At 41.9% G+C, this 15,431-nt stretch overlaps 1 protein-coding gene across 2 annotated transcripts; it reads left to right on the top strand.

The window, feature by feature from the left end:
• The first annotated feature begins 10,353 nt into the window (after nucleotides 1-10,353).
• Nucleotides 10,354-15,332, top strand: LOC130196582 (coiled-coil domain-containing protein 112). 2 transcript variants are annotated; one of them, XM_056418849.1, is made up of 14 exons: nucleotides 10,354-10,421; nucleotides 10,862-10,956; nucleotides 11,393-11,514; nucleotides 11,685-11,774; nucleotides 12,008-12,083; nucleotides 12,388-12,514; nucleotides 12,701-12,817; nucleotides 12,972-13,109; nucleotides 13,702-13,820; nucleotides 14,013-14,139; nucleotides 14,337-14,504; nucleotides 14,719-14,817; nucleotides 14,915-15,033; nucleotides 15,120-15,332. In XM_056418849.1, exons 1-14 carry the CDS (start codon nucleotides 10,377-10,379, stop codon nucleotides 15,148-15,150), a joined length of 1,473 nt encoding a protein of 490 aa, XP_056274824.1. In that variant the 5' UTR covers nucleotides 10,354-10,376; the 3' UTR covers nucleotides 15,151-15,332. The 2 variants fall into 2 exon arrangements, with proteins under 2 accessions (XP_056274824.1, XP_056274825.1); XM_056418850.1 differs by lacking the exons at nucleotides 11,393-11,514; nucleotides 11,685-11,774; nucleotides 12,008-12,083.
• The last annotated feature ends 99 nt before the right edge of the window (nucleotides 15,333-15,431 follow it).

Here is a 15,431-nt window from a genome sequence, read left to right as displayed (position 1 = left end):
ACTTTGATGCAACACCTGCTGAATGTAAAAAAAAAAAGTAAGGTGGCGACTGAGAACATGATTACATAAGAGCCCCTGCAGCTAAAATAGATGGAGCAAGGTATTAACATGGGGATCACTGGTCTGAATCTGATACTGGTCTGGTCACCTCGGTCTCTGCCCAGCGCCTTCTCTTTCTGTCTCACTAACACACCCATATGCGCCATGATTGGACGCGTGTGTGTGTCATTCTTAAAGCAATGAGACTTTCCACTATGAGTCAGCTGTCACAACCAGGCTCGAATAAATAGAGGGAGAATTAGCTGGCATGGTAATAATTATAACAACAAATAAACATATTCGACACAGACTCTCCTGACTTTTGGTTTTACTAAAGCTAGTAAATGTACGACGTTGAGGAATAATTTGAATGAAGGATACACGTATGCACGAAGAAGCACACACACCTGCGCTTGTATGCAGGGTGACCTATTTTCATACGTTGTTGTTGTATATTAAAGGCCCTGAAAACTTTGCTTCACATACATTTGAAATTTAAATAGCTTTTTTTCAATTCGTTTTTTAATCTGTAATCACAAAAATGTAAAAACTGAAATGGAGAAATGTATATTTATTACACAGACACACACCAACACGACCCGCCAGCATGCTGCGACAAGAAAAAGTAGCATATCAGATATTCCCCTAACTTCCTTTCCGTCATCCATAACTAACTATTAACAATACACAGATAAACATGTTGGCTTTATTTTGCATTGCAAAAAAGAGATGTGCAAAAGTGATGTCATCGCACATGGCAATACGCTGTTTGAGAAAGTAGGTTTCCAGACCTCTGTTTCCTCAGTGGGTCTTCTGCCTGTCAGCACTGCTCTGCTCCAGGACCCGGGCTTCATGCTCTGCAGCTCCGGGCCGGGGGGTGTTTGGGGTCAGCTGGTCAGCTGCCGTTGGAGCCGCTCCAGAAACAAACACAGTGACAGTTGGCGTTCGTTTCACCGCGTGTGAAGCTCACGACTTTCACTTTGATATCGAGAGCCGACGTTCATGGAAGCTCCCAACGTACTTTATGGCGTGTCTGGCTTTATAGCATCCTTTTTACATTAATACAAACAGAAGGCTAATCGCTATCATGGCTGTGGAAGACAGGGTTTTATTGGCACACAGACTCATTTTCAATGAATATTGGTCTGCTTGTGTTGGGCCTGTGCATGTTGTGTCACACAGTGTCAGTGCAATGATGAAGCTTCCTCAGTAACTCAACCAGCCATAACTGCAGACATACAGTAATAGAGCACCTAACATGAAGCTGCAATGCTTTAAATATAAGAGGCATGTTTTATTACCATGTATTGTACACAACTGCCACGGTAAGAAGCATGGAGCATGAAAAGATAAACATCCATAATATGCTGTCACTATGCAATTCATATTTGGATTAATCTCCAAACAAGATGCAGGTTGAGATAAAAAAAGAAAGAAAAGGAATCCTCTCCTGTTGAGTAATTGTTCTTTACTCGAGACCAAGATACAAAAAAACGCTTTCATTTCCCTCGTTGAGCACTCACCCGGTCCAACCATTCTTCTTGATCAGCCTCAGTGTTCGGCTCACATTGGCTGCCAAAGCCAAACCATCTGCCACACTGACTCATCAGGCTGGCCCACGCTCTCTGGAGAATCTACCATTTCCACAAGGTGCCTCCTTCCCTCCTTCCCTCCTTCCCTCCCCTGTCCACTCACCGTGCACATAGCTTCCCCAGCAGTTCACTGGGGCTCTGCAACCAAACACAAACCTGAGTATGTGGGTTCTCTCTTCTCTTCTATTTTATTCCATTCTGTTATGTTCTATTCTATTTCATTATAGTATATTCCATTCCATTCTATTGATATGTTCTATTCTATTCCATTCCTATTTCATTCCATTCCATTTTATTGCATTTCATTTTATTCCATTCCGTTCTTTTTGACAAATTTCCCCTTGGGGATTAATAAAGTATATATCTATCTATCTATCTTTTTGGTTTGGTTCTGTTATATTTGATTAATTTCCATTTCACTCTATTCCATTCTAATTATGTCTAGTATTGTTGTATGTGCCTGTTTGACAATGATGTCATTCCTGCAGTGCTCAGACATATAAAGACTTGCATGTGAGAAAGTGCACACATGTGTCCCTCCCTCTCCCCCCTGTGCTCTGTTCCTGAGTGTAAGGGACAGACGTGGACATATCATCCTCCAGTTGATCAACTAGATGCTCCAACCTGCAGGTGTCTATTACTCATGAACACACTGATACACTTCCTTCGTTCTCTCTTGTCTCTAAACTTAGCTCTCTCTCCCCCTCTCTACTTTACATCCATATCTGTATCCGCATGCAGACACAGATAGACACATGTGCTTTAAGGGATACCCTTACTCCACTCATCTATTCATCACAGATTGTTGACATATTTGAATTAAAAGTCTTCCCGTGGATGTAGAGTTAGAAAGAAGTACACTTCCAGACCTCCGTTCCTCATCAAGCTGTCACGGCGCTATTAGAGTGACCCAAAAGCACGACTCAGACAGGAGTAACAAAGATTACTGTCTTTGGTTGGAAACAGGCTGGGTCAAAACCGGGAGATCAGTCGAAGAAGCAAACAAGTCCAAAAAGGGGCGGGGCAGAGAATCAGAGGTCAGGGCAGGCAGGGTCAGAACAGGCAGGTCAGGAATATACTCTAATAACGCTGGAGAAGTTGGCACGAAAACACAAGACAATCTGGCAGAGGACAAGTGGAAGTGAGGGAGCTAAATAGTGAGGGATTAACAAGGGGATGGGCTGCAGGTGAGAAGGGCGTGAGGACCAGGTGAAGGGAATGAGGGACTAACGAGGGAGTGATCAGAGGCAGGTGAGGGGAGTTGGATTGACGAGATGGTGTGACAGGATGAAAACAACGATTACAAAAAGGAAGGCGTGGAGCTAAACTGTTACACAAGCGTAACACATCTGATCCTCCGACTGAGCTTTCGCACTATGGTCGGCATGGGCGTCGGATGTTGACAAGGAAGAGGAATGTGTGGAATAAAAAGGATGCTATCTCTGGTTTTGCATGTCTTTTGTGTATCCCACAGTCTTATAGGAGTTCAATGTGAAATCAATGGGGTCTTTTGTTTTGTTTGTTTTTAATGACAATGGGACTTAAAAGAACTTGCGGGGCACAGAAAGTCATGGGTGTGACAAAGGGAGGGAATAAACCAGCATAAATGAAAAATCCCCCTTCGCCCATCAAAGCGCAGCCAGTCGGAGCGCCTCACAATGCTTCATTACATTTGCTCTATTGAAGCTTTTCTCTCTGTGTCTGATGTGTCGGTACCTCCGAAGCCCTCGAGGCATGACAATCCTTTAGGCATGAAAAGGAAGAAACTTCCAAAGGCTTCTCAAAACCAGTAGAGTCAGATCCAAACTCCAGAGTTCAATAAAAAGTGCGTAAAACTGGAGGATGATTGAATTTTTTGTGTGTAGAGACATCTTTAACCCTCCTGTTACCTTAGGGTCAATTTGACCCCATTCAATGTTTAACCCTCCTGTTACCTTTATATTTACTGACATATTTATTAGAATTAATATTGTTTTCCAAGTTTAAGTGTGAGGTACTTTATGTTTGTTTGTTGACTACCTAAATAGCCCTTTAAATATATAAAAAAGTTGATATTTCTTATATGTTTGACACAGTGAAAAACAGCCTGGAGTCAAATTGACCCGAAAGAACACCGACATTAAACATTGAATGGGGTCAAATTGACCCTAAGGTAACAGGAGGGTTAAGAGGCTAACCTTTCTCTGGCAGAGGCATTTGCTCTGCCTGGTGTGTCACCCCTCCTTCTAAAACATGGGTAGGGTGACACCAGCAGCCATGGCCGGCCTTCATTGCACCCTGTGAACCCCGAGTGGCACGTCAGTAATCAACTCCTCTCTTAACACCCACAGGTCATCTTTGTAACTGTAGCAATTACCTCTCTCTCTCTCTCTCTCTCTCTCACACACACACAAACACACACACACACACACACACGCAGGGTCGGTGACAGAGCTGCGTGATAACCGCCCCCTGTTGTAACAACCGCCACACTCCACGTGAACTTTTCGTTCCTTTATTCTAAGGCGTGATCAACTTGAAGAGAACAGGGCCCAGGCCAAAGCTGCTGCTCGTTATTCAACACACGCTGTGGCGATTTGCAGTTATGTGATTTACGAACTCCGAGTCGATGGAGTTGATGCACTGAACCTGCGGCAGAGGGATTTGGCTTCCCCGTGGGAACGTGTTCGGGGATAACTACGGTTGGGATCCTGGGAGGAGAGGAGCTTGAGCCGCTGCCAGGTTTTATTTGTCCAGGTTCACAATCCCACAACTGTTTCTTCTTTCTTCCCGAGATGTTGAACTATTCCTTTACAGTCGTAACATATTCAAAAGGTTACATCCAGCGTCTTGAAACAAATCCGGCTTTGTTAGCAGAGGCCTCGCATTTGAAAAAGATTCAATGCTCCAACAGTGTGTGACGTATGTTTGTGAACCTAAACTCCGACTGTGTGTATCCCATGACAGTAATAATGATTATCTCTGTCACGAGGGCCGACCCACTTTTAAAGACTTTATTCTTGTCGTCTTCTTATTAAATTAGATGGAGGCCGAAGAAGGAGCGTTGTCACAGTATTGCCAAAATTCAAACCACGTGAGTTCCGAATAATGCACAAAGTTAACGTGTCTCACAAAGGCAAAATATAGATGTTTATCTCAATTTTATGGAACCTTTTTTTCTGAAATATAAAAAAAAGAATAATAAACCACTTCACTTTTACATAAACAATCTGACCACAAGGTCCATTTGATAGACATGTGATGAATAGGCATGTTGGTGCATCTAACCAGCTGTTTCCAAGGTAACTTTGAAACCCAAAGGTTCCAGATGTATACATATATTTGTATTGTGTGAGCAAGGCACCGCTTGCCACATTTCAAGCAGTAGATTAAGAACCTATATCTCTCTCATGTGTGAGGACACATCTTCTCACACAGACACAATGCATTTTTGTAGACTTCCGGATGAAATCAACCATATCAATGCCATGACTTTAACACCTAAATGCTACAACTTCGTCATTTTCGTAAAAAAAGATTGTGTAAATGTGTCAGATGTGCAATAATACATCAACTGTTAAGCTATCCCGAGCTGAAGTGCGGAACAAGTGGAAACTGAGCTGCCGGTGGTGTTAGATGAAAGGTCAGAGGATCACTGCGGTAATACGGAGTCCAGCGCTGGGCACCATGAGACCACTTTGTCACACAGTATGTATCAGACTTGTGATATTCATATATTCTATTCATATATATATTTATATATATATATATACACTACCGTTTAAAAGTTTGGGATCACCCAGACAATTTCGTGTTTTCCATGAAAACTCACACTTTTATTTATCAAATGAGTTGCAAAATATATAGAAAATATAGTCAAGACATTGACAAGGTTAGAAATAATGATTTGTATTTGAAGTATTAATTTTTTTCTTCAAACTTTGCTTTCGTCAAAGAATGCTCCTTTTGCAGCAATTACAGCATTGCAGACCTTTGGCATTCTAGCTGTTAATTTGTTGAGGTAATCTGTTGAAATGTCACCCCACGCTTCCTGAAGCACCTGCCACAAGTTGGATTGGCTTGATGGGCACTTCTTGCGGACCATACGGTCAAGCTGCTCCCACAACAGCTCAATGGGGTTGAGATCTGGTGACTGTGCTGGCCACTCCATTACAGACAGCATACCAGCTGCCTGCTTCTTCCCTCAATAGTTCTTGCACAATGTGGAGGTGTGCTTTGGGTCATTGTCCTGTTGGAGGAGGAAATTGGCTCCAATCAAGCGCTGCCCACAGGGTATGGCATGGCGTTGCAAAATGGAGTGATAGCCTTCCTTATTTAAAATCCCTTTTACCTGGTACAAATCTCCCACTTTACCAGCACCAAAGCAGCCCCAGACCATCACATTACCTCCACCATGCTTGACAGATGGTGTCAGGCACTCTTCCAGCATCTTTTCACCTGTTCTGCGTCTCACAAATGTTCTTCTGTGTGATCCAAACACCTCAAACTTGGATTCATCTGTCCAGAACACCTTGTTCCAATCTTCCTCTGTCCAATGCCTGTGTTCTTTTGCCCATACCAATCTTTTCTTTTATTGGCCAGTCTCAGATATGGCTTTTCTTTGCCACTCTGCCTAGAAGGCCAGCATCCCGGAGTCGCCTCTTCACTGTCGACGTTGACACTGGCGTTTTGCGGGTGCCATTTAAAGAAGCTGCCAGTTGAGGACCTGTGAGGCGTCTATTTCTCAAACTAGAGACTCTAATGTACTTGTCTTCTTGCCGAGTTGTGCACCGGGGCCTCCCACTTCTCTTTCTGCTCTGGTTAGAGCCCGTTTGTGCTGTTCTCTGAAGGGAGTAGTACACACCGCTGTAGGAAATGTTCAGTTTCTTTGCAATTTCTCGCATGGAATAGCCTTCATTTCTAAGAACAAGAATAGACTGGCGAGTTTCACATGAAAGTTCTTTTTTTCTGGCCATTTTGAGAGTCTTATCGAACCCACAAATGTGATGCTCCAGATAATCAACTAGCTCAAAGGAAGGCCAGTTATATAGCTTATATCTCCAGCATAACTGTTTTCAGCTGTGCTAACATAATTGCACAAGGGTTTTCAAGGGTTTTCTAATCATCCATTAGTCTTCTAAGGCGATTAGCAAACACAATGTACCATTAGAACACTGAAGTGATAGTTGATGGAAATGGGCCTCTATACACCTATGGAGATATTTCATTAGAAACCAGACACTTCCACCTAGAATAGTCATTTACCACATTAACAATGTATAGAGTGTATTTCTGATTGATTTAATGTTATCTTCATTGAAAAAAACAATGCTTTTCTTTGAAAAATAAGAACATTTCTAAGTGATCCCAAACTTTTGAACGGTAGTGTATATATATATACTGTATATATATATTATCAAAAGAAGAACAAATAAATGATGTTTATAATTTTATATTTCTTCTTTTCTCTTCTGTGGCTATAAAATAATAAAGCCGGGTTTGTTGTGATATTCATATATATATATATATATACAGTATATACATATTCAAATTATATATATAAAACAAGAAAAACAAGATAAAAAGTACAAATCTCTCTAAGCAGACAACAGAAAAGTGAAGAAACATGTATTTATATATATATGTATATATATATATATATGTGTGCATATATACTGTATATACACACATATATATATATATATGAATATCACAACTCGGTAAACCCGACTTTATTATTTTATAGAGACAGAGACGAGAGAAGAAGAAAATAAAATCATACATATCATTTATTTGTTATTCTTTTGATTCTATTAATTGTCTCGTGTCCCCTCATATTACTCGATCCCGACCCTCAGGTGAGGCACCGAGTCCAAAGTTTCCTCTCTGATCCAAATCAGTCTGTGAAAAGTAATACATTAGCTCAAAGCCCTGTTGTAAAGGACACACATTAGATACAACAGGAAATCCATATGTTGACATGTAAGGCACCTAAATATGCCCACACAAGAAATTCTCTGAGTTCCAGGAGACATGTTCAAAAGGCCCGAAGGTTTATTTTGGAGAAATGTTGCCGTGTTGACGTCACCAGAGAGAAACAGAAAGGGAAGCACAGCAGGAAAAGCAATTAGACTGATCGCTTTCCCCGCCTTCCCAAGCACCTTAGCACACACATATACTGACATGCACACACACACACACATATGCCCAATGTGTGCAGGACGTAGCCAGATCATGTTCTTTTTCATATACAATTACAGCACTCATCAGATGTCAGGACGAATGCACGTTTCCGCGCGTCGGGTTTGTCCGCGTAGTTAACCCTGATTAACACCGCCATGTCGACTGAACGCTCGTGCACTCAGCAACAGGCAGCAGGACAGACGGTTCACACACAGAAACACACTCACATGTGGTGTCAGGAAACGGACGCAGGTGTCATAAATAAGCCAAATCCAAAGGACGGGAGGGACGTTCGGAGTTCCACCGTCCATGAATGCAAAACTGACCTCTCAGTTTACAGAGATCAGGTCTCATAACATTTCCAAACAGCCTACGAAGCTCCTCAGAAGAGGTCAAAGGTCATGTCGTTCTTTCTTTCTCACTTTCCTGCTCTTGTTGTCTTTCGTGAGGGGCAGCACTTTGGCACTTTGGCACTTCGGGAAAGAAATTGTCAAAAAAACACTAATTAATTATGAGTTTGACAATCGAAAAAGATGAATCCAAACTCAAGTTCCCGTCATGAGTTGCTCCCAGATCTTTATACGGCATCCTCTGATCTTCCTCACAGTTTGCTCACTGGACATCGTGTGACCTACATTTTGTGCAGCTTTGTCCTTCACTTGAGTATTTCTAGATGTATGCCACTCCATAATTCTTCATTGCTACATTAATTTTAAAAGCCTTTGTTATATTGTAGATTTTTATTGTTAATATAAAATACAATCAACAATAAATGATGATGGATTATTATTATTATTATTCTTTATTAAGCTACCCAATAGTACATAAAAAAGTAAAACAGCATGAATGACATTACATTAAACTAAAGCATCAAATAATCCTATAATATATATTATTCTGAAATTGGACGTTCCGCATAATGATGATATGTTACTTTGGGTACTTTGGTACGCATCATGTACTTTGGGTACTTTGAGTAGAACCTGTTTTTACTGAGATCAAAGATTGGATGCAGGTCTTTGCTTGATACACTGAGGTATTTTTATTTGAGTAAAAGAGCCAAGTCCTTCTTCCTCCACGACCTGTGAACTCGGGTCATGTGATGACAACTGAACAACCTTTATCCTGTAAGGAAGACACTGAGTGTGCAGTTGAAAGGTCAGAAAATAAACTACATGTGGAGCTTGAGTTGAGATGACCTATTTCTGCAAAACTTAGTTTTAATGTGTTTCTCACAAGACGTTGTCAAGAATAAAAAAGAAGGAAGTGTTTCCCTCAGTTTATTTCTCTGCCCTAAAGGTTACCCCTCTTTGACATTTACAATGTTTTGTTCCCTGGAAGTCCCTGACTATGTATACTGAGGTGTTTGGTTTGATTTGTACACCGACCCGTTGAAGGTTCATCTGATTGTCTCATTTGTCAAATTACTGTCAGTGAGTCCCTCGGCTGAGGATGGAGACAGTAAATTGTAAAACTCTTTTTTTTTAGGAGAGCGGTTGCTATTTATGTTGCGATGACAACTGTGCACCCACGGGAGAGACCGTGCCCAATATCTGCACTCAATAATGGGTTCAGGGTTCTATTTGTACTCCCCCTCCTTTTTCTTCTCTGATTGTCACTCTGTGCCGCTTCATGTAGTAATTATAGCTGTTAGCCATCATGAAAAGGATGTTATTTTAGACATCGCCAGTTATTTTAGAGTGTGAGACGTGCTGGTAACTCTCACCATGTCGGAGCAGTTCGATGTCTCGGTGCCTTTGGAAGTGGGACACGAAAAGAGTATTACATGTGGATTTCAAGAAAGGTCTTACAAAACACACAAGTCAAAATTAGGTGAAAGTGCTTCTTAATTTAACATGGCCATATATATATTTCCATATATATATAAATATATGTATATGGCCATATATATATATATTCCTTCCCGCTGCTGTCAGGCTGCACAACAAACTGCAGTAGATCGCTGGAGATCTTGGCAAACTCAGCACTTAATTTTCCTGGACACTTCAACCTGCTGGAAATTCACTTTGGTCACTGCCTTGCGTATATATTTTGTTTCCTCTGTTAATTTAGTATTTTAGTATTTAGTATTGTGTTTTGTGTTTTATATTTATCTTTTATCAATGCTCTGATGTGCACCCGCTTCTTCCTGAAATGTTCCCACTGTGGGACTAATAAAGGAATATCTAATCTAATCTATATATATACTGTAGTAGCCTGAATCCCCCCCCCCCCCCCCCCCCCCATCATATCAATTATTCAAAAGGCAAGTCATACAGATTTAATTCCCCGTTGAGGAAACTGAGATCAGGTCCTGAGGCAATTTGGATGTTTACATTCAACAATTTAACATCGTGGTTATTTGTATATGCTGCAATAATTTTAGACCCATTCATTCATCCCGCACAGAACAACGAGTCGTCATGGTTACGGTCTCCTGGTTACATTAGGTCTGTCTCCCATCGCCGAACCCTGAGCTGAACCAATTTACGAGGAGCAGCGCCCTCTGTCGGTAGGAGCCCGAAACTACAGCAGCGGCACTTCTTTGAACCACGTTTGTTTTGTTTGTAGACTCACTGAAACATGGCCACCCTGGCAACCCCGCGATGCGCCGACACACACTGCTCGGTAGCTATCACAAAAACGTTCACCGCATTTGGGATCAAGTTTGAATATAGTCGTTTTCTTTTACTTATCCAGATGTGTGAAACGTTCACTGACAGCAGGAGATAAAAGTTCTATCATGTTGCTGTTGGACAACTGACCAAAGCAAGCGGACGTTAAGCTAGCTAGTTAGCTGCTCGCTCTCTAACCTGTCGCGTCTTTATCGTGTTTCTCTTTTGTGGTATTATGTGAGAGGACGTGTTGCCCCTGCTAGTTGGCGAACACCGACACCTTGAGTGTGACTTCCTTGTCCACCGTTTCTCGCGGTGTTGTCCCGCGCAGATGTAAAAACTAGTTGCGTGCGTTCATTATCGGACGATCCAGAGTGTATCCAATGTGCCCCGCAGTCGTGTGGGTGCTCTCCGATCAGCTGTTGTGTGTTGTGCTTTATGATGGATGAGCAGGGAGAGGGGGACTCCTGCAGCCACAGCGGGGGGCGGAGGCTCGCCTCGCAGGGAGCCGCTCAGTTTCTCCGGGAGGCCGAGAAGAACCGCAGGCAGTGAGTGAAGCCGCTCGAGGGTTTTATGTATTTATTTTTCACATTTAATTATAACTCCTCAAGCACTTAACTTTCACTGTACAGATGGACGCATTGACGAATAACGGCCTTCAAATTAAATGAAATCCAACATGACCACAAACTGAGCTTCAACAAACAATACCTGTACAAAGCTTCAAAATAGTATCCTATGGAAAATAGAATAACCCTCACATACAAGGTCAGCAATATAAATAACTGGTTTGGTGTTGCTGAGTCCACCCACTGTCTATAAGGCAAGCAAACCCCATGTTGTACTAAAGTGTAGGCACATTCCTTATTAACCAATCACTAAATTAACTGTAACGTGTCGAATCGCGTGGGGACTTTGTGAAGAGGTTACTCTAGATGTTGATGTGTTGTCACAACGATGGAGCGTTTCTGCTCTGCTTCACAGGATTGAGAAGTTGGAGAAAGAGAGGACGCTGGGCGTTCAGTGCAGAAAGAATGGCTGGACAGATGTGCACGGAGAACTGGGAGAGTACCAAAAAGAGCTGGAAGGGGAAATAAATGCAGCGAGTGGGTCTTTCTTTGTATTACAGTATCCGAACATCCAACCCCAGATTGAGTAATGTGACATGACGAGATTAACGGAAACCTCCACCCTCAACACTTTTACCACTCTGATTTATATATATTTTTAAATAACGCTCTTCATAATGTTTTTTTCGCATTTCTTTTTTCTGTAGAGAAGAATCTTCAAAGGCAGCTAGTGAAGATTCATAATGGTGTGAGGAAGTTTCAGAGGCAGCTAATAGATGTGAAGCCAACTCCTGAGTGTAAGTGTTATACCTAGCAGTGTTTTTGTTTTAATAGTGCCGAAGAACAATTATTTACTCACCCATCTTGCGAGACATTCAGTATTTTGTTCTCATAATTTCTCTTAATATAGACTTAAAAGATACCACTGTAAAGTAGTGCACTGCTCAATAAAAGCATAGTGTCATAATCATGTTCTGAAAATCAGCTTTTTTTATTATGAATGTTTCTGCATTTCTACTTGGATTTTCAGTGATTGAAAGACTGAAGGAAATAATGTCAGAGGTGGAAACCTCAATTAACTCCCTAAAAGAGGAACAGCGTTCATGGTAACGACGCACTAAACACCTCTAGACCAATACAACGCCATTTCCTTTTGTTAAGACATACCACTGTTAACTTAATGTTCAGTTACATAGAGAGAGCACACACAATATGAAATATTAGAAAACCCACTCTATTAAATACAACTTGATCCAATACACATTTAATCTCACAAATAGAATAAATCAATATTTATATAGAGAGATAAAACACACCAGCGTAGGGTCTGGGATCAGTGTTTATGGGTATGAATATGTAGACTAATGACAGTAGGAATAATCGTCTTCTGTGTTTCTCTGCTCCTCTCAGCTTTGAGGAACTTTTGAAGGAGGAGAGGACATGCAGACAGGAGATTGCTGCTTACGAGAAGAGGATTGAAAGCTTCAGCGTTTCGGTCCAAGCCGACCCCAAACCACACACCGCTCCCACGGTCCAGGTCCGCCTCTCCTTTTCCTTTGTCCCCCTTTTTCCTGTCTCGTCATCATTGATGCAATGAAAAGAGGAAAGGAGAGCCGTGTTTGTGTGTTGAACTTTGACAATGTGATAAAATAAACATCACACAACATTACTGCTTTAAAGAATTTCATTTAAAGCATGATTTTATTAATTGTTTCCCTACTAGACCAAACCTCCGAACAGAGACCTCCCTGCAGAGGTTAGAGCTCTGGAGTCTTTCCTGCTGAAGACGGGAGGTGCTTGTGGTGGCTGGGACCAATATGACCACCAAGCCTTCCTAAAAGTGAGACGTGTTTGTGATTCTGTTGGCGCTGTGATGAAAGGTCTACGCTCCTACTTGCAGATCATTGCGCACGCCGAACACCACCACTTGAACTAACTTGCAAGGTCGATCACCTCAAAATCTCGGTCTTACCGACTCTAATCTGTTTGTACAGGTTTGGGCAAAGCACAGAGGGCAACCAGCCTACAGGAAAGAGGCCAAGCTGTACTTGCCCGGGAAAACACTGGAGGAGATGGAGCGGCATGAGGACTGGCATCAAGAGCTGCTCCACCTCCAGGACAAAAAGAGAGAGGTAGACCATGGCTGGAAGATCCCTTTAACTTACCTCAGTGGTCAGTGGTCGGTGACTGTCTCAAATTCTTCTTGCAACTCTCCCAGACTTCACTACCAACATCTCTTTTTTCTTTCACTCGACATAGTAAATGTAGTTTTGTGAAAAAGTTCTGTGAGGTGTTCTTGACACGTATATATCTGACTAAAAACATAAACATCACCCGATAGGTGTTTAGCCACAATCAGTTGTCAGTATTATTTTCATCATTGGTTGAGTTTCTGTCTCTTGTTTGATCAATAAATATATCGCTGCAAACTGCAGTACACAAATGCACACCTGGTTCTGACACCTGAAACAGTTATGGAAAATGTAAACATATCTCAGTCAATTTAAAATACAATCAAAAACCTTTCCATTCTATTCTAAATTGTGATGTAATTTGTGACGTCTGTTTTAAATATGAGGGCTGTTCATAAATAATTCATCATTCTTCTGACATTTAATCATGAAGAATGAGATGGGAGAGACTCAACTTGTATGAACTCAAAAGGAAAGCGAATGACAACAATGACTGAATAAAAACATGGTGGACTTGTACTTCATACCCAAGGCGATACAGCGGTGGAAAACAGGCAAGCAGCGAGAACGCCAGACCAGAATACTGAGTCAGGAGGAGGAGACGGAGGAGGCAGGAAGGAGGGCGAAGGAGGCTAAGAGCCACCAACACAGGTGAGTCAGAAGTAGAATAGAATAAATAAAGCATAAAGAGGAGGTGGAGCAGACTTTGATTCCCTGGCTAAATCTGTGAAATACACCCCGATGTCAAACGGTCCCATGATGAGCACCCAAGGGGTCACCTTACTGTAAATAGTGGTCTTTTTTCGTGTCTGTTCTATTGTGTTTCATCCTCTTCTGTTCAAGGACTGAGGAGGAGAGGAGGGAGGCAGTGCGACAACTGGAAGAATGGAAGGAAGAGAAGAGAAGGAATAAGGAGCAGGAGGAGGAGAAGAAGCTGGCTGAGGAGATACAAAAAAGGAGACGGGCAATGGTGCTTTGTGTGTGTGTGTGTGTGAAAATGTGTTTGACTGTGGATGTGATTCATCAAAGATAGTGGTTCTGTATTGATAGGTACTCGTCTGTGTGTCTCTGAATGTATTTAGCGTTGATAAAAGATACATTGCTGTAAATATGGCCGGTGCCTTTTGTTGTTGTTGTGCTTTAAAAAGAATGTTGGGGCTTTTTCAGGAAGAGCGTCGCCGGCAGCTGGAAGTGAAGCTGACAATTGAGGAGCAGCTACGACTGAGGAGAGAGGAGGAGGAAGAGCAGCAGAGGAGGGGGAAAGTGGAGGACCAGCGGGAGCTAGACGAGAGGAGAAGGGAGGCAGCAAAGGTCATCAAACGCTTTAATGAAAGAGTAAGTCTGAGAATCACAGAGACACCAAGAAGCCCCAGGTGCGTGTCTGTTTTGTTACCACTTTGCAGAGCCAGGCCTCCTCACTGGAGGACATTTTTTTAGCTATTTTCTTCTCTCCAGTTTTTTCAAATGTGTGAATAAATACCAGGGCTATTGTTGGAAGAGAAGACACGCCACTGTGTAAAATACAACGCTTGTGTCGGCCTTTCTGTAGGATCTTCACAAGGTGGAGGCAAAGCTTCAGGAGAAACAGCTGAGGGCGAAAGAGGAACAGGACAGACAGAGGAGGATCACTGCTATGTTGAAAGACAAGGTAAGGGTTATGCAGTGAACAAGTTACGGACATTTTATAATATTAAATAGACATGGTTGTGGATTTAGGTCAAGGTTAATGAGTGTTCCTCATTCAGGTGGATGCTCTCGTCAGCAGAGATCCCTCCAGGCTTACTCGTCCCACGAAGGGATGGGAGGAGCGAATGAAACACATTGGATCTTCAGGAGGGGGACCTGTGCTGCAGATGTTTCACAGGTTGGATTGCCCCAGATTGTGTGTGATGCTTTGGGTAATACTAGGTGGCTGTTAAATCACTGAAATGTTCTGTCATTTTGTTGCAGAGCTGTTCCAACTTGGAGAGAAGGCCTGTGATGAGCAACAATCACACATTCCTGAAATGCAGAAATCAGTCTCTTGTTTTTTTTGTAAAGAACATCTACACAAAGAGACTACAACCCCAAATTGTATCTTTCTTTGAATCTACTATGGGCTGCCATGATTTATATTAACTTACATTTTACTGTTGTTTTACATAAATAAAAATGTACATCACACTTTTTTTATCTCTGGTGGTCTATTTTTCCTGTGAGTAATAATTACTGATGCTAATTGTTCACTGATAATAGTGTTTATTTATGAGCAAAAACAATCTC

Source organism: Pseudoliparis swirei, chromosome 7, assembly GCF_029220125.1.
Source record: "Pseudoliparis swirei isolate HS2019 ecotype Mariana Trench chromosome 7, NWPU_hadal_v1, whole genome shotgun sequence".
Lineage (NCBI taxonomy): Eukaryota > Metazoa > Chordata > Actinopteri > Perciformes > Liparidae > Pseudoliparis > Pseudoliparis swirei.
The sequence above is the reverse complement of the archived record's forward strand: the minus strand, read 5'-3'. Positions and strand labels throughout refer to the sequence as shown.